General features: G+C 36.1%; 2 protein-coding genes across 2 annotated transcripts in view; one reads left to right on the forward strand and one right to left on the reverse strand.

The window, feature by feature from the left end:
- Positions 1 to 9,610, reverse strand: part of LOC109849457 (methyltransferase-like protein 13) — a 16,966-nt gene extending 7,356 nt beyond the window's left edge. The window contains exons 1-7 of the mRNA XM_020419290.1: positions 9,329 to 9,610; positions 3,661 to 3,774; positions 3,511 to 3,579; positions 3,380 to 3,399; positions 3,254 to 3,306; positions 3,137 to 3,167; positions 2,932 to 3,010 (exon numbers count right to left, since the gene is read on the reverse strand). Of these exons, the coding sequence (XP_020274879.1) occupies positions 2,932 to 3,010; positions 3,137 to 3,167; positions 3,254 to 3,306; positions 3,380 to 3,399; positions 3,511 to 3,579; positions 3,661 to 3,774; positions 9,329 to 9,512 (550 nt within the window). The 5' untranslated portion in view covers positions 9,513 to 9,610. The remainder of the gene's footprint in view (positions 1 to 2,931; positions 3,011 to 3,136; positions 3,168 to 3,253; positions 3,307 to 3,379; positions 3,400 to 3,510; positions 3,580 to 3,660; positions 3,775 to 9,328) is intronic.
- LOC109848914 (ATP-citrate synthase alpha chain protein 2-like) lies at positions 11,636 to 18,107 on the forward strand. The gene is given in 13 exon segments (XM_020418636.1): positions 11,636 to 11,860; positions 12,607 to 12,689; positions 12,691 to 12,742; positions 12,837 to 12,998; positions 13,085 to 13,165; positions 13,393 to 13,444; positions 14,516 to 14,630; positions 14,717 to 14,798; positions 16,338 to 16,433; positions 16,932 to 17,033; positions 17,132 to 17,248; positions 17,335 to 17,451; positions 17,743 to 18,107. Coding segments are annotated over 13 exon segments (1,230 nt in total). The 5' UTR covers positions 11,636 to 11,761; the 3' UTR covers positions 17,815 to 18,107.

Below are 19,699 nucleotides of genomic sequence, written 5' to 3' on the forward strand. Positions count from 1 at the left end.
TCAAAGAGAGTTGGGGAAGGATCATTCCATAGGCCCGTTCTGTCAGGGTCGAATGGTGTGGCATGCGTATTTGATCGAGTGTTTGGTGCCCGTGAGACTGAAAGAAGGATTTGATTACCGATGTCAGAAAAGATGGTTATGGAAAGCCTATCATGACAGCGTTTATCACAGTTCAAGTGTGGCTGCTTGCTCTTGCCTTTCCTTGTCCAAGTGCCAGCAGAAATTATGTGATTTTTACATATTGCAATGGCCATACTCGCAAGTCCTTATGATTATCTTTCGAAAAGGAATTTGTCCATGGATTTGAAATGCTCTATAATAAGAACAAAAGAACTGCAAAATTATTGTCATTGTAACTGGAGACATGAAGTTGACTGAACCTGGATAAATGGTTTGTCAGATAACTTAGTCTGAACCATGTATTATGAGAATTAGCCACCATGTAAATAGTGTGCGTTACCATGTATTATAACGATTATTCATCAGATAAATGGTGTGTTAAACTGTTAACCATGTGTAAGGATTAACGACCAGGTAGATGATGTGTTCACCATTTGTCATGAGGATTAGTGAGCAGATAAATGATATGTTGACCATACTTTGTGACGATTTTCCACAGACAAATGCTACGCTAGACTATGCATTATGAGAATTAGTAACTAGGTAAATAGTAGTACTGAGTCTATACATTGGACCCTATGGGATGAGGATTTAACCACCGTGATAATGGGGCATCGGACCGTGTATCAGTTATCAACCAGAACTATGACTAATATCACGGATAATTATGAAGCTTATTCATAAACTTAATTGTACACCCAAATATCATGTGGATACTGGATGACTTATACATGACTTATATTTCTTTCATTTCATTTTACCTTTTGTATGATACTTATATCACAATTTAGCTGTCAAGCTCACCAGCATATAAGGAAAACACTTCCAGATTATCGTGAGGCTCACAATACCAAGGAGCAGCTTGATGAACAGTTCTATAAAGTAATACTAATTCATAGTTCCGTGTTTTAGACCAATGAAGTAAATACTCCATTAAGAAGTGCAAAAAGACTGTTTTTATATCATTCTGGAAAAATTGAAGGCTCTTACTTTTGTAATGTTTTAGACAATTGATCTTGAATGTTTAAAAGAATGTATGGAGAATTCTTCATTGTGAAATCATGGTCATGCTCAATTAAGATTTCAAGATCGTTATGTGGTAATTTTCTTTATGTATACGTTTACACGACTGAAATAAGGATCTTGCCTTACAGCAGCTTGAGGGTTGTGGCAGCTGTCCCTACTGTATAAATTTCGTGGGGTGTTAAATCAAGTCCCTAGAAATATACTACAGTGATTGAATCACTGGTTGCTATGAATAAATGTGAGCATGACCATGATCAAGAACAAAACCAAATTACTGAAGACTGAAGTTATTAAAAAAGATTTATAACTACAAAATATTACTCAGTATATACTAAATAAGAAAACTAAAAGAGTAAAGAGTTGGGGCCTCGGCCACTAATGAAACTTAAGGAGCTAAGACATTAAGAAAAGATCTGTTTTGCTGATTAATGATTCCTAGTTTAGTGTTCTGCAGACAACAAGAAACCCAAGTGCATGGAAGGAGCAGAGAGAACAAGTGCGTCCTTAGTCAAAGATACAAAAGTGAAATACAATCACCCATAATTCATAGGTCGATGAAGCCGTACCAACCAATTTGCACCCAATGTAGAAAAAAACCATTTTGAGACCCATTATTACCCGTTTCAGTACCTAATAGAGCCAACATGTTATAAAATTCATGCAAAAAACCCATGTTGATTTAATGCAGAAAATAATTCTGAAAAACACGTATTATCTTCTTTACATTAAGCGTTATTTAATGCTAGTTAATTGAGTTAAATTGGTGAACAAATTTGGACGTGTGGCAATAAATCCACTGTCCAAATCAGTATCACACTAAACCAAACAAGTTCCCAATGAAATTCCCCAACCCCAATTTCATTTGCGTGAAAACCCTAACGACCCCTCACCCCATCTCTAGCGCCTCCTCCAACTCCTCCCCCTCCTCCACCTCCTCCTCTCATGCCTTCGACGAAGAAGAAAACCTCTCGATCTCTTCTACCTCTCACGCCTTCGACGAAGACAAAGACTCTCACCAACGACAAGGCTCCACTGGTCCTCTATTTTCGTGGATGAAAAGATTGCTCTCTGGTTCCTCCTCAGATCTCACATCTCCTCTTGCCGACGAAGAAAACCCTAACTCCATCTCCACCTCCACCTCCAACACTTCTCTAGCTTCAAAATGCTAACTCCTCTAGACGAAGACAAATGCCTCTAAACCCTAACTCCTTTAACTCTTCTAGTCCTCCCCCATGTTTAGAATTTCGATGAGTCTAATTATTAAAGTCATTATGAATAATTTATATTTATAAAGCATCTACATAAGTAATAAACAACATAACCTATGTTATACGTTACGGTTTTTTTAGTTAACCCTTAACAAGAGGTAGAGCGTTAGGTTATACATTATCGCTATTTTCAACATTGCTACTATCACTCAATTAAAAAGCTGGATGGAATTCATTGGAGAATTATCTTCTCATTTCCAACAAGACCAATTCTTCCTATAGAATTTGGTTATGCATTATCGCTATTTTCAACATTGATACTGTCACTCATTTAAAAAACTGGATGGAATTCATTGGAGAATTATCTTCTCATTTCCAACAAGATCTATTCTTCCTATAGAATTTTTACTTTTGACCTCCCTAAAAAAACAAAAATTTATAAGTAAAACATAGATCTTTAATCAATTACTAGAAAACTCAGACTACAATATATTTTTATATGAGACATTGAAGCGAAAATCAGATGAAGCCATATACTCTTGTTGATTTAGAAATCATGTTGAACATCAACACTGACCTATTACATGCATGTTTATAGTCCACAATCGAAGATCCTTGAGTAAACGCAGCCGATAACTCGGATCTCCATATGTAATCTGTAATGGAAAGTAAGATTCAGAGGATCTTTAGTACAGACGCATTTCATTTTCTTAGGATGCAAAGAGCACAAAGTTCTAAAAAGATCTATAAACTTGAATGACTAAAACAGACGTTCAACATACCAGTATGTAGACTCCTTTGTCCTTGAGAATCCTGGTAGAGTCAACATAAATGTATTTCTTTATGAAAAAGATGGGGAAAACAAAGGATCACTAACCACATGCACTTGAGATTGTTACCTGCCTATCTCCTCCAGCATCTTCTTTGCATTGGGTTGTGCATCATGTCCACACTGTATGCGAGTAATACCACCACTAATCAGCTCACTATTATGAGAGAAAGTGTTAAGGTATAAGTGCACTCACCATTAGAGAGTCTAAGGTTCCTGGGCAGAGAAAATGAACAATTTAGTACAGAGCATATCTCAGAACTTTTGTTGGTTCAGTCGTCAAATTAAAAACAAACAAGAAGATTAAAAAAACATAAGAATTAGTACCTTTATCAATGACAGCATCAAAAGAACTGGATTCAAATCCATTCATATCTCGAACATCCATCTTAATATCTACCACACCGTTAAAGAAGACAAAATATAGAAGAAGTCAGGATGACTTATTACTATCATTATAGATGGAGAGTTGGATACACTTCATTTCTGGTCTACCCTGATACTTCTGTTGCATGGCTTCAACAACCACTGAAGATATATCTATGTTGACAACATCCTGGTAACCATCACCAACCATTCCTTCCCCAAGTGCTGTTAAATTTTAACCACAACTACATTCATATTAGAATAAATGCAAAAAAGAGAGATACAGACAATTGACAAATCATGCTACTCGAACAAATATTAACAAGCTATGCTCTTCATATCTTTAAAATGACTAACGGGAATAAGTGGCAAATACACACAGAGACAGATACATATACATACAAGCTCGAATTACAAAATAAGAACCATGCAGCAGCGGCAGCAGCAGCAGCAGGTGCATTCCTCACGAGCATCAATTGATGTCAGACAAGGTAAACAGTTTTTGAATGTCTATATAAGCAAGTCACAAGTCACAGGTAATATTCAGTTCTATAAGTGAGATAGATCTGGAGAACTCACAAAAGGAAGGAAATTATATAATTGCAATAAATAAAGAAACCCAGAAGAACCACTAGTGTCGATGCAGTTAAACCTACAACAATGTGATCAAACTATGAAATCCAGGACTGAGATCGCAGATTAGCTATCAAATTATAATTCCACGATCATCATATTTAAGAAGGAATTAACTTTAAAGCTAGGAGGATGATAGTTTGTGAACTTAATTGGTAGATTCATATGAAGATCTGAAATCAATCATTGTTTGATGCAGAAAATTTTAAGCTATTAAATGGGAATCATTATGGTCATTGTTTGGTGAACTTACTAGGTTCAGATTTGGAAGGTTGGGCTGAAAATTTTCATTTGTAATTGTAACCATGACAATTAGCATTCCCCCAATTAAGCTATTAAATGGGAATCATTATGGTCATATGTTTGTTAACTAGTATTTTATCCATAAAAGCAAAACCCCATGTTATCTTCATGTAATGAAAAAGAAGACAAAAAGAGAGACTTTCCCTCACACTCATTCCAGTCATTCCATAATCTTCAAAAACTTCACTTCCTTCCTTCATCAGGGTATTGTTTTACAGTTGGAGATCAACCCCCATTGACATTCATGTACTAGAGGACCGTCGGTAGAGATGAGTTTGTACTCCTTTCTTTGACTGGCAACACGAGGTTCCCATTAGGGCAGTGACTATGCGCCCACTCTGAGGCCAACAAAATCTTATTTCATTAATTGTTTATTGGTATGTTATAGGTGCCTTTCCTTTAGAGCTAAATCTCGAACAATCTGAAAGATATACTCACATAATATTTTGGCTACCACATCCTATCCCAAGAAATAAAATCGTATAAACTGAACGTACCGACTTTCGTGACTTCACTCTCGGATATTTTCTCTTCATGATCCTAGTGTTTGCAATGATGATATGTTGATACGTTGCTTTTATCACATTTTGTTTTGATCCTTCGATTCTAATACTAGATCTTGATACGGATTGAGATTGGTTTCTTGCATTATGATTCTTATGATCTTGATCTATTTTTGCTTGTTGATCCATTTGTGTTGAACTTGTGTGATTAGTTCGATAATTTGATTGACTGCATGGATGTGTTACCGTGATTCCAAAAACTTTGTCTATTTTGCATAAATTGAACAAAATGTTGAATACTTGTGATGGATAATCTATATTACTTTCAGAATGAGATGATTTTTTTAATGATTATTATTCTTTGGTTGGAAAGTTGGAGGTTTAGATTCAAATAATCACTTGATGTATGCTAATTTAAATGTTGTACTTAATTCCATGTTTTATTTATCAATGGTATAAATCTATTTATTGTACTTCACAGTTTCCGAAATCAAGACATACATCTGGATGTACGCAATTGTTTTGATTGCTTCATTTTCTAGTATGGATTTTTTTTAAATTACTTCAATTAGGTAGGTATATTTTGTTTAGCAATCCAACGAATTTTCAATGTTTTGGCAAATTAAAGTTTTGGATTTGGATAATCACTTATAGCATGCTAATTTAAATATTGTAGTTTATTCCATGTTTTATTTATTAATGCTATAAATCCGTTTGTTGTACTTCACAATTTGCAGAATCATAACATAGATCTAGATGTAAGCAATTGCTTTGATTAATTCATTTTCCAGTTTGGATTTTTTTTAAAATTATATTTTAATTATGAAAGTATATCTGGTTTAGCAATCCACCCAATTTCCAATGGTCTTATTTTGGGGAAAAACTTTTGACCAAATAATTTGTTCTTATAACTGTATATAGAGTATATAGATGACTCATATTTATCTTCATACTTCGTATAGTATCTGGTTGTCCGTATAATGGATTCATTAATTGTAAATTGCTCCAACAACTAATAATGAATTCATACGCTCTACTCAGCTCAGTTTTTTATGACTAGAATCGTAAAGGAATAACTTGTGCAATCTGATTCTTGGCCAACACAAGTTTGATATACATCTAGAACATTATTATCTGCTTTTAGACGAATTTTGCAAATTAGGATTGACAATATTTGTTACTTTTCCGATAATAGCTTGAGCATTCATTTTCTCACAACTTTTAAGGCACCTCCTATTTCTATGGAGGAAATTAAAGAAATTAAATACTACAGGTACTTCTTACTTATTATTATTATCTATAGTGCTTAAATTCATAGAGATTAATGTATCAGCTCTTTTAACTTTCTAATTGCTTCACTAAAGCATTGGAGGAATTTTCTCCATGATCAAATAAGTGATCCGAATCTCAAAGAAAATATATGGTGCAAACCTGTAAAGTCAAGATAATTAGCACCTATTTGTATATGATTCGTCCATATATCTGTTTACATAACATTTCTTGACACTGATGTAGTAAACCATGTGCTTATGGACATTAACTAAACAGTTTAAGGATCAAACTCATTTAAAGTATAATATAAAGGAGAAATAACATGCATAAATTTGTACCTTAAGTCATCTTAAAATGTGATTTAAGCTTTAGGGTGATTCTTTCTTGGAAAAATAGATAAAATTGAAAGATCGTGGTCTCTTATAGCTATATTTTATCATATTGTGGTTGTTTATGATTCAATAAGGATTTAATTTTATTCTTGTTGAAGTCTCATGATGAACTCAAAACAGAATGCTATTATTGAGCTTGACATTGATACAAGTTGGAGTGAGCATATAAATTGGTCAGTTGTATCTAATTTATTTAATTTATTTGAGAATGATGATGGCCTTTACAATAACATACCATAAGTACTTTCATGAACAAGTTTAGACAATTTGATATCCTGTGTCATGCTAACACATCACATATCGATGTAAACCTTGTTGTGTGACTCTAAGCATTTACAAATATTAGCAAGTTACATGCACTGTGGCATATATTATCTATGCATGTATGCATGCATGATCGTTGACTTGATAAACACTAGATTATTCAAACAATATCAAAATAATGATGATTTACATAATGAGCACATGGTATAAGAAAATTTCGAGATAATCTTGGAAGTTCTCATTTGCAGGCAACCAACTTGCATGCATTATATGACCTGCACATGTTTTTTAATCTTCTAGCATCATCATCATCATTTATTCTAATAAAAGTGAATACATAAAATTATCAATAATTGTGCATTCAATGGAAATATATAGGAAGAGCTTACTACATTCAGAACGTTACTAGCATGCATATTTTCTATATCTAAGTTTGCTTATGAAGCAACAATAAGCATAATTAAATTTTACTGACTTTCTTAATATTAAATTATATTTTGTCTCTTGCAGATGTGATATGTTTCTCACATGTTAATTTTTACATTGATGGGTTCTTATGCTCTAAATGGTAATGAAAAATATGAAATGGCTTCTAAGCCATTTATGGCCTTGCATTTTTCAAAGTCCTATTTAATAAAGGGTCAGTCTAGGAGCGTAGTTATAGACTCATTAATGAGCCTTGGTTATGCGCATAAAGGAGGTTACCAACAACAAGAAATTCAACCTATCTCAAAGGAAGTTGTTTACCATAAAGAAGGCTCAATGTCATCGAAACAGGTTGGACCAGCTCTTCTCAGGGAACACACATTTGAGATACACCCATATCAATAATACTTATATTTGCAATATATTACCTATGACCTCATACCTTATGAGATGGTAGGTTGAGGTTATGCTCTTTATAGTTCCTAGACACAAATTGTCAGCGAAGCATACTAATCACAGATACATTTTAAGGAATTTACCTATGTGGGAGGAGCAGTGAAGATCATAGTTGTGAGACTCAGTCAGATCCCTGGAAATTTTCATGGAATAGTATGTGAGCATGACAATCAATGTTATAGAACGCGTTGGGTGCCAGATAGACGCCAAGCACCCAAGCACCTGGATAAATGCCTAAGCGGACCCTAGGCGAATTTTTTTATTTAAGTGGTGATGGAGGAGATTTTGCTAAAGGTCGAAGGAGGTATTCATAGTCGATGCAGGAGAGGTTAGAGAATGTGGAGGCGACAGCAGGAGGAAATCACAATCAAAACCTAAGCGGTGTAATCCGCGGAAGCGGCCATGCCCTTATGCTCACCCAAGACATATGCAGGTAGTTTAGGTTCCACTTAGGCTTAGGCGGGCGCCTAGGCCGTTTTTTAAAACATTATTGACAACAACGTTCCACCTTGCAATCTAATATTGTTGCATTCTATGCGTGCTTTTGTCAATAGTTGGTAAAAGGGCTCAATAGAAACCCTACTTCATTATTCATTACGTCCCTTGCAATGTGGTAATATAACGTTAACTTGAATAAAACTTCTAACCAAACCAAAATCTCCAAACAACATAATCCTGATCAAACTAGAATTTCTTCTCCAAAGTGATCCTCAAAAACATAACGACAACATATCCTCTAAATGAACTAGAATTTTTCTCACTAACTACTACTCTACCATACATATCCTAAGACCACATAAATATAAATGCCAATTGTTTGCTTCTTTTCTAATGGCCAGGACTTTGCTCCCTAGATATCTATCATAGGTTTCTCTGCATCAGCAAAATCATACGCCTATTTTCCTCCATATATCTTTTCTGTCATCTTAGTTTAATAAACGTTATCACTAAAACAAAATGGTAAATTTCATTTGTGGCTAGCATTAAAATTCCAGATATTATAGTTCTCATACCACTCTCATTCAGAGAGTTTGAAGCACATGAGGAAATAATTTATTGCTTGAGGTGCTCAGCTATAAATGGGATTATCATGTTCAAAAGAACATCTTCGCAAAGGCATAAATACCACTTGGATTCTTTAGGAAGAGTGCCGTGAATAGCATTCATTAAACCAAATCTCGCGGGGGTAAAAGTATCCATGCCGTACATTCAGCTCGCCGCCCTCGTGCTCAACCCAAATGCCTGTACTTGAGGATATCATCACAACAACACACGCTGCTTGTCAATCTACTCGGAATGTTTATGTAGGATCTACCAAACATTTTAAAGCGGGAAAAGTTGCAAATTTAGTCTACAAAGGACTCACCCCTCCATGAATTAGTCTACGTAAATAGAATCAACATTCATAACTATCAAAAGTTAAATCCAAACCACGGATTGAAACCCCTAACCCCAATCCACTAACGAATTTCACAAAAATCAAGTAAAATCGCGATCACATTCTTTAAATAAGAAAACCCTGGGACTGACTTGAATTGCCGCATCCAACGAGGAGAACGCGATGAGATCTGCGGATGTATAGATCAAGGAGAGGAGCTAGGGTTTTGTACTTCTGGTACCAATCGAAGGGCCCCGGATCCTGACGGTATCTGCTGTCCCAATACGCCGGCTCTCCGTACGCGTGCTGCGTCGTCGTCGTCGATCCCAGCGTCATCTCTCTATCTGCAATCAAAATTCGCCCGCGCTCTTGAGCTCGGCCCCTATCTCTCCCCCTGCCTGAGCCTGAAGGGATCTGGGGGTGTTCCCGTTGCTAGGGGTGTGCACATGGTCGGTTCGCTTTGGTTTTTATCAAATTTTGAATGACCGAACCGAACCGTCCATTATTCAAAATGAACCCAACCGCTCATTATTTAAAATCGAACCGAACCGTTTGGAAATCGGTTCGGTGCGGTTCGGTTTGTCAGATCTAACTTCATCAAACTTTCAGACAGCATGAAATCCATCATTGCATTTTTCACGATCAAATTTTAAGATCACCGCTCCTGCAAAAAATAATTGAAGAGAAGTGATTTAATGCATTCAATAGCATGCTCTCGGACACGAGCCTATTCGAGATCAAATAGCTCAGATCTTAAGAGGTAACAGTAAAGATCGCACAAAAAACACAAGATTACAACCAAATCCGGATTGTAGATCTCAAAAGAAGGAAATGGAACTCTAATTTCCTTCTCCTGAGATAAAAATATATAGAAATTATCCAATAAATCCGAGCAATCAAGATCTAAGCCAGATGAAACCATGATCCTCTATTATAGAACAAAAAAGATCTCGAAATCATCAAAAAGAATCGAGCAACAATCAACGTCTCCAGATCTCAATACAAGCCAGAAAAAAAGAAGATTAGATGATTACCTATCGTAGTAATCATAGTGACGATCTCGCCAAGCTTGAGCTTGTAGATGATCGTGGTTTTACCAGCGACATCGAGACCGACCATCAAGATCCTCATCTCCTTCTTCGCAAACAAGCAGCTAAACAACTTCCCAAACGCCAACCCAATCGTTGTCTCTAATCTCAGATCTAGACAGAGAAATTGCAGATCTAAGAACTAGAGAGGGAGGGGAATTGAAGAGATCTGGAGATCTACAGATCTTTAGAGAGAGTAATCTTTACTTTTTGCTTTGCTTCGATTTGCGGGAGTTATGAAGGGAGGAGAGAGAGAAAGAGTGCACGGGAGACGGAGTCACGGAGGGGAGAATTTGGGATTTTATATGAACAACACGGGTCGGGTAATAAAATGAGAGTATGAGTTAGCGGTCGGTTCGGGCTGAAAATTTTTCAACCCGATCCAAAACCGACTGAGAGTTAAAACCGAACCGAACCGTTAATCTTCGGTCGGTTAGGTCGGTTTTTTCGATTTGGACCGAACCGTGCACACCCCTACCCGTTGCTTTGTGTTGGTTATTCTAGTTGTGGGGCGGGCTTGAGGATATTTTGGACATTTCGCCCATGGGACGGCAGTCGAAGTAATGGGCTTTACATGGGCCTTCATAACCTATTCATGTATTGGGCTGGGGCTTATCAGAGTGGCTATAAATTTTATTTATATTTATTCTAAAAATAAATGTAAGCTCTAGATCGTCGTTGGGCTGAATTCTCGCGCAGGAATACGAAATACACTGAAAATAATTCGTTGTGGAACCTTTGCAGGTACCAATGTTGTGCTTCTTACTTGATATTCAAAATTTCATTCCGACATGATGACCCCTGTCTTTAATAAGGGAAAAAGCTTGCAGTCAATGTAGCGTCGGAGCTTGGGTTCGATTTGTATACAAGCTCAAAATTTAATATTATATTCGTAATACGCAAAAGGAAATTATGACATTCTTTGCTGTGAATTGCAACAAAAAACTGTAAGTCTCTAAAAGCTCCAATATTTTTTGTATCTTGTAGTAACAACATAATTTATAATGGGTTTTTTTTAGATATTAATCCCTTAAATCTTAAATAACTGCATGTTCGTCCCTCTAATCTTGAAAATTACATATAAGTACCTCAAATCTTACGCAACGGTGCAATATGGTCCTTCTAATACACGATAGATTCGAGGGGAATATTCGATTTTCAAGATTCGAGGGATCAACATGCAATTTTGGGGATGTAAGGGACTAATAATATCTAAAAACCCAATTTATAAATCCTTCGGGCTGACGCTCTTGAAACCATTTCGACCTAGGCCCAGTTGAGAAGAGCCAGCCCAAGTAGGCCTACTTCGCCCCCCACGAGGCCCAGTCGTACACTTTGCTTGCATTAGAACAGATCTCAACGAACGGAACTCTCAACTACCCCCTCTTTTTCTTCACTCTCACTCTTTCACCCAACTTACCAACCTACCGCTCAATCCTTCCTCTTTCCTCTCTCGCTCTCTCAAATCCCCATCATCTCTCTCTCAGATCTCAATCAATGGCGAGGAAGAAGATCAGGGAGTACGATTCGAAGAGGCTCCTCAAGGAGCACCTCAAGCGCATCGCCGGAATCGATCTCCAGATCCAATCCGCTCAGGTACTTGACTCCTTTCAATCTTGATCTCGTGATCCCGCATTGTTTACATTGTTATTTGTTCCTTTTGTTGATGCTGTAATGCTGTGATTCTTCAATTTGACACCTTTTTTTTTTAATAAATGAAGGATCTTTTTCTATATGTTAAGATTCCTCTGTTGCTTTTTTTTAATGCAGTTAATTTAGGGTACCCGACCTGAGAAGAATTTGGATATAGATTCATGAATCCTTGCGTTCCATGATTCAAATTGTCAAAATCCATATTGTTAGATATGCATCATGCGGCGTACAATATCTGATCTACCACCATAATCAAAATTACTGTATGGGTTTTACTCATTTGATGCGTGGCAAAATGTATGAAAAATATAATTTTTGATTTTTTTGGGGGTAAAGAAACCACATTTCCTATACTTCAATTACTTGTTTGTAGTTTTCTCATTACCCTTTTATTTGTTGCCATTAAAAGTATTTAGTTCATGAATTTATGACATGGTTGAGGAATAGTCATTGCAGTTTAGTCCAACATTGAGCAAATAGTTGAGTTGTTGAATATTAATATATGTTTATAGATCTAAGACCCAATGGTCTACTTTCCGTATCTCGTAGGAAATTTCTAAGCTGCGTATTCAACAATTACTTGGTCATCTGATTTTTATTATTATAAATCTTCATTCTTCTTACAGCTTAAATTGTTAAATTTTCTTGCCAACTTATGGCTAATCGTTCTTTGATGTTAATCACATAAGGTTACCGAGTCAACTGATTTCACTGAATTAGTGAACAAAGAACCATGGTTGTCATCTACAAAATTGGTTGTAAAGCCAGACATGCCTAGATCTGGCTCAGGTTTCAGAATTTGTGAAAGAGCGTCTTGGAAAGGAGGTGACTGTGAAATGCTGTGCAAATAATAAATAAGTATAATTCATATTACCATTTTGATTATTGAAAATAATATATTACAAAACTTTTCTTGTAGGTTGAAATGGGTGGATGTAAAGCCCCAATTACTACATTTATTGTTGAACCTTTTGTCCCTCATGACAACGAGTATTATCTGTCCATCGTCTCTGAGAGACTTGGCTGCACCGTCAGCTTCTCAGAATGTGGTGGGATTGAAATTGAGGAAAACTGGGACAAGGTATATGGTCAAATAATTGGATCAAACTTTCTTGGATATGTTCTTTTTCAATATGTTAATGTTTTATGTAATTTCCTGCTATGCAGGTTAAGACAGTATTTTTACCCAGTGAGAAACCCATGAGCTCCGAGGCATGTGCTCCATTGATTGCAACCCTTCCCCTTGAGGTGAACCATTTTTCTTTTAATCGGACATCCTTGTCCATAAAATCTTGCAAATTATGACAATGTTAAGATGCTATGTTTGCTGATTTGTAGTTTACTATATTCAGTAGCTTAAAGTCCTTTAGCATTTCTAAATTATACGTCCCATGTGTATTGTATCCTTATTTTCTTGAGGTTATAAATAATGGTGCTTTATGTCTTTTAACTGTATTTTTCAACTGTCAACGCAGGTGAAAGGTAAAATTGGGGACTTCATTCAAGGTGTTTTTTCAGTTTTCCAAGGTATTTCATGGTATCCATGTGAAATTTCTTTTTTGTAGAGGATCTGACTTATATCTACTGAGAAAGTTAAATGCTCACTTGTTAATGCTTTAGATGGCCAGATGTAAGTAACAGCTTTAGTTTTAGGGTTATTTAGTTATTACTTATTAGTCCCTCAAATTATCAGTAATTCCATATTAGTCCCTAAAATATCAATAATTATTCATTAGACCCTCAAATTCTAAGGGATCATGCAATTTGGTCCCTTGATGACCAAAAGTACCCCTTAGTTATGATTTCTTTCTTAAAATCCATCTTGTTGAAAAAGGGTTTTTGCACTTTGGTATTTTGAAATTTACACCTTATTAACTTTAATACCCCAAAGTTTTTTAACACTTTGATACCCTAAAGTTCACGCTTTTTAACTTCCATATCTTAAAGTTTTTCCTGACACTTTTGCTATGGCAAAGTTTATGCCTTTTTTTAGTTTTGATGCCACAAAGTTTTGGGTTTTGACACTTTGATGCCCCCAAACTTTACGGTAATATCAAAATTTAAAAATGTGTAAACAAAGTTAGAAAATGGAACCTTTGGGCACGAAAGTTGAAAAATATTTAAACTTTGGGGTATAAAAGTCTCAAAAAACAAAATTTTGGAGTATCAAAGTTAAAAAGGTAAAATTTTTGGCTATCACAGTGTCAAAAAAACTTTAGGATTTCAAAGTCTTAATGGATGCAAACTTTAGATAACCCTAAAAAAACATTAGTTGAGGGTCTTTTGGTAATTGAGGGACCAAATTGCAATAACCCTAGGATTTGAGGGACTAATGAGCAATTCCATAGATTTGAGGGACTGATATGGAATTATTGAAGATTTGAGCGACTAATATATAAATAACCCTTAGTTTTATTGTGCTGTTATGAGCATCCTGTCCTGGCTCTACAATGACAGGGGAATTTCTTCTCTGATTCTCACATATTTATGCTGGATAAAAAATATCAACCTACTAATAAGTGTACATGGCTTATTTGTGTCAACTTGATTTTCCATTGAGTTAATATCTTATAACTTTCCAAATGCAATTTTTTTCAGACCTTGATTTCACTTTCCTCGAGATGAACCCATTTACATTGGTAAATGGGGAGCCATACCCATTGGATATGCGAGGAGAACTGGATGATACAGCTGCATTCAAGAACTTCAAGAAGTAATTTCCCTGTTCTATAAATCTTTTATATGACTGATATTTGAATATTGCATTCAAGTTTGATTAAAAAGATTTGAAATATATAGGTGGGGAGACATAGAGTTCCCGCTTCCCTTTGGCAGAGTCTTGAGCCCAACTGAAAGCTTTATTCATGGACTGGATGAAAAGGTAGCAAACTAGAATCAGTTATACTCATTCTTTTCATTTTAATATTTTAGAATGTTTCTGTCACACAATAAGAAAGTTGGTCAGCATAAAGGATCCGCAAACCTGGTCCCAAATAGTCAGGACATGGTCTTTGCCATATTGTATTTATATATCATCGTTTCATTCTTAATTGCATGCATCAGGAAACTGCTCAAATTTGTGTTGTAGCTCAGAATAGCTGAGAATTCCAAGGTTATATTTTCTGTCAAAATAGTCTACAACTACTTCATTTCTTGATAGTATTTATCAAAATGAGGCCTGCATCAATTGCGCAACCGGTTCTTTGCTCAACTTCTCTTTGTTCAAGGCCTCACAGACGAGCTTGTGTTTTCTGGTTTTTTTTTCCTATATCCAGATAATTACATGTTGTTGTTGGTTTTTTTGTTTTTGTTTTGTTTTTGTTTTTTTTGTTTTTTGAGCCAGCCTACCTGAACCTTACCCCAAACCAAAGGAGGCAAACTACACGACTGGCTTCACTAAAGATGTTGATTTATAATACTCCTATGGTGCATGGAGACATGATAAGGACAAACTAAAATAAAATGACAAATACACTGCAGCTTTTTAGTTTCTTATATCTAAGTGATGCATGTAAGCTATAGATGAATCTACCTCGAAGATTCTCACGGAACTGAGCCAATGTACCTCATCTCAAGCTCCTTCGACCTGCTGTTGACCAAGTCTTGGTCTTGAATGTGGTTCAAATGACAACTCAGTTTGGTTCAGAACAGAGTGGATTTTTTCACTGATAAGCTAACATGACTTCTGAGCACATATGAATATATGTAGCTATTGTGTGGATGACTGTTACTGAGAGGGCAAGATTTTAGCTGCTTTTGGACTTAGCTCCATATTAGGTGATCCACATAAATTATAATGTAATATAGGTAAATTAGTTATAAATTGCTCTTAGTTGAACATAACCCATGAGACTTATTTCGAGCTCTTTCCAGCTGCTGAGACGAGTTCCAAATACCAAGTCTGTATCCCATATGACTTTCCCTAAATCCGAGCTTTTAATTTGGTTCTGAATGTGTAAAGCCCCTTTGTCACAAGTGCTGAAGGTAGCTTGGGTTATAAACCAATGTTTTTTAAATGTATCTATGATAGGAATGGTTGTTACTAGTAGTATTCTTTCCTTTTTTTTCGTGTGCGGAGAAACGCAGAGAAGGATGAGACCTCATAATTGAAAGCCTCAGCTACGTACAAATGGTTGTTAGTTGTTACTGAGCAGCAAGATCAAATTAGATTACAATTTTGATAATAACATCTGGAAGATGTTGAATGATGTACATGTTATTTTCTTTCTTATCATTACCTTACTTGTACACGTTCTTGTTTTCTATACTTGATTTGTTTGAAGTTGTTGGATTTGCAGATTTATATTCACTTAATGGTAGTAACAGTGAGAATCTGAGGATAAGTGAGCTGCAGCATTATCCTGTAACGGAAGTCTATTTTATATACAGATATATCTTACTGACACACTTTCTATATCAGACAAGTGCCTCTCTGAAGTTCACTGTCTTAAATCCCAAAGGACGGATATGGACTATGGTTGCTGGTGGTGGTGCAAGTGTCATATATGCTGATACCGTAAGTATTATGTAATTTTCTTCTGCATGTTACATACAGTGATGTTTCTTTATAAAATGTGTAATACAGTCATGGACGATTTCATTTTTATTTTGGTTGGGAAGAATGCACAGCCAATTTGTTTAGGTCATCAAAAGCCTGATTAAGCAGCAAAACAGTAACAGATTGTAGTAGATTAACTAGACTAAAGGACGTCATTATATGCCGTAAGGAAAAATTTACTTCCTGGGTTCATAGAATGCTAGTGAACCGTATTATAAACCCCTAGGTTCATAGAATGCTAGTGAACCATATTTTAAATCCCTAGGTTCATAGAATGCTAGTGAACCGTATTATAAACCCCTGTCACGATCCTATGTTAAGAATCTTTTGCCTTATATTTTTGTCCTCATTGTGTGACAGGTTCTAGCAATCCTTAATTTCTGTATGTGTATTATGATCCTTCACTCTTTGAAGAATGTGATGGTTCTAAAGGCCTGTAACTTGATCTGTATTTAGGTTGGAGATTTGGGCTATGCATCAGAGCTGGGAAACTATGCCGAGTATAGTGGTGCTCCAAACGAGGAAGAGGTATTGCAGTATGCCAGAGTTGTAATTGATGTAAGTTTTCCTGGATTTCCTCTTCTCCATTATGCGGATAGCTCTGATAAAATTGCCTATCTCACTGAAAATTTGGGTTATGACTTGGTGCAATGCAGTATGCGACTGCTGATCCTGATGGTCGTAAGAGAGCCCTTCTAATTGGTGGAGGCATAGCCAACTTTACTGATGTTGCAGCCACCTTCAATGGAATTATTCGGGCCCTCAGGGAGAAGGTTAGTCCATGAAATAGATACTTCTCCTTTTTGTTTTTGTTTGATTTTACTTAGTCTAAAAGTATTTTGTTTCGTGATATTTGCAGGAGTCCAAGTTAAAGGCCTCAAGGATGCACATATATGTACGAAGAGGTGGTCCAAATTATCAGACTGGTCTGGCAAAAATGCGTTCTCTGGGTGCTGAACTAGGCGTCCCCCTTGAGGTGAGCAACTGGTGTCTGCAATCTGTTCTTTAGAAATTTTTGCATAAAGTTTATAATAGCTTCTAAATGGTAGCTTTTTTTTAATATAAAGCTGTCAATTTAAACCTAATCCTCAAAACAAATTCAACTTTGAAGTACATTAAATTGAAAACTCATAATTTTTGAAAAGCAGCTTTGTAAGCACCATGAGTGCTACTTTCATGCATTAACGCTTTCCCTCCAACAGCCGCAAGTTCCGTTTGTTGCCTTGTCAGTTAATATCTGTTTCATTTAAATGTTTGAATTCTGTAGGTTTATGGCCCTGAAGCTACAATGACCGGAATTTGCAAGGAAGCTATCAATTGTGTCATGGCATCTGCATAGTTAAGCTTCCATATCCTCTTTCTGGTACCCATTCTCCTTTTAATAGATTGCAAGAGGAAGTAAGCTGAGGAGGTTTTGTTCAGGAATATTAATGATACTTCTAATGGCCTTTAAATTGGTTCACTGCTATAGACCAAATGTCTGCCATTCTCCGTATACTGTGTGCTTTGTTATTGCCATGTATCAAACTTTTTGTGTTGTATTTTCTTTCCAGGAATTAATTTCATATAATAATGTTATGTTCAGCCAAATACTCGATTCATAGGATATATGCATTTACATGCCTTTTTTAATTCAAGTAAGCATTGAAACTTGCATGAGTGAGTTCCTGAATTAAATCAAGCTGGAAAAATAAGTCAATTTTTGAAAATTTATGTTCTCTGTTTATTTTTCGAAAGAGATGATGAGCGTGGGTTGATATACCTACAGCTTTTCCCCAATCACTCTAGAAGGATTTTTAGTATTGTATCTCCTGGCAAAAAGAGAGGAAAATCTGGAATAACTATGACTGGCCTCTAGAATCAAACTAAAATGTAAGTTGGGGATGATATACCTACAACTCAATCACCGTAAGAAGGGTTAATTTTCATATCTTTCAGCAATAAAAGAGCGAAAAAAAACTAAAAGTATATATTTGACCTCTAGAATTTAAATTTTCTCTCTTAGTCAAAACCTGTATGACATGTTTAAAACCATATTATAATTCATTGGAATATAATTCTCCCGGCCCATCTAGATATTTACTATTTTTCATCGTAGGAGTCTCTTGATCCATATAGTAGATTGATACTAGAAGAGTTCACAACACTACGTCCTTTTCGAGTGACCTTCTTGTTTTCATTTTTTGTACTTTTTTCTTTGATATTCCTATAGTCATATTTTTTTCCTTGAAGCTGGTTTTTTGGTTTTAGCTCAATACTTTTTGTGACATAACAAGAGAAGATACGCCTATACGTTATGAGTTCAAAAAGGAGGATTGCATAAAGAGCCTTGTCTTTGCTCTACGAATCTTAGGCAAATGCACTGAAGTTAGGCTAAAAGCTTCACTTTGCGTTAAGCAAATGCACTGAAGTTAGGGCTACTTAAGACAGGAAATTATATCGTTCTTCATTATGTACTTCCCTATGAATTGGAACACTCACTAGTTCTTCCTGAATCAACCACATTAAAGGATACATCTTTGAGGTTGGTGGCATATTCATTGGGGATTGGGACTCAATGGTCAACTGATGGCAACATCCTACCTTACCTCATATTTTCTGTTGTTCCAGTGGAGGAATCAATTTACTGAGTCAGATTCTGATGCTGATCGGTTCATCTCTCTCTCACAAGTTACTCTTGCAGTACATATTTACGCCAACCATAAATCTCTTACATTTACTGTGTTAGGATTTGTAGCAGTATGTTCTCTCCCCTCCAACAGTCTGTTCAAACATGCTACCATATATGGAGAATTTCAAACCACAGTAGCCTGGTACACAATCCTAAAGATATGAAGGCAACCCAACACTAACAGAGTGTAGTCATCATAATGTAACTCTTGAAAGCTTTGTTGCTTCAAGCTGGCTAAAGTAAAGAAGCCTCATAAAGATAACACCAGACACCCATCCTCCCTTCAGTACTATAAGAATGGGACCAGGAGGACAACAATACAACACAATCCTTTGAAACTAAACCAGTTAAAGAGGTTAAGGTAGTAGAAAGACATGGAGCGGTCTGCTAAGATGATGCTAGTGCTTGCTCTTTTACTAGCTTCCTTTGTTCTCACCCTTGAAGGGAGGGAAATCAAGGACAAGGCTGAGCACCCTCAGAACTTCATTGGTTTTGGGGGCATTTTTGGTACACCGGTCGGGTTTGGGCTGCCGCTCATCGGCACAGTACCGGC

This window comes from Asparagus officinalis, chromosome 7 (genome assembly GCF_001876935.1).
Source record: "Asparagus officinalis chromosome 7, Aspof.V1, whole genome shotgun sequence".
In the NCBI taxonomy this organism is placed as follows: domain Eukaryota; kingdom Viridiplantae; phylum Streptophyta; class Magnoliopsida; order Asparagales; family Asparagaceae; genus Asparagus; species Asparagus officinalis.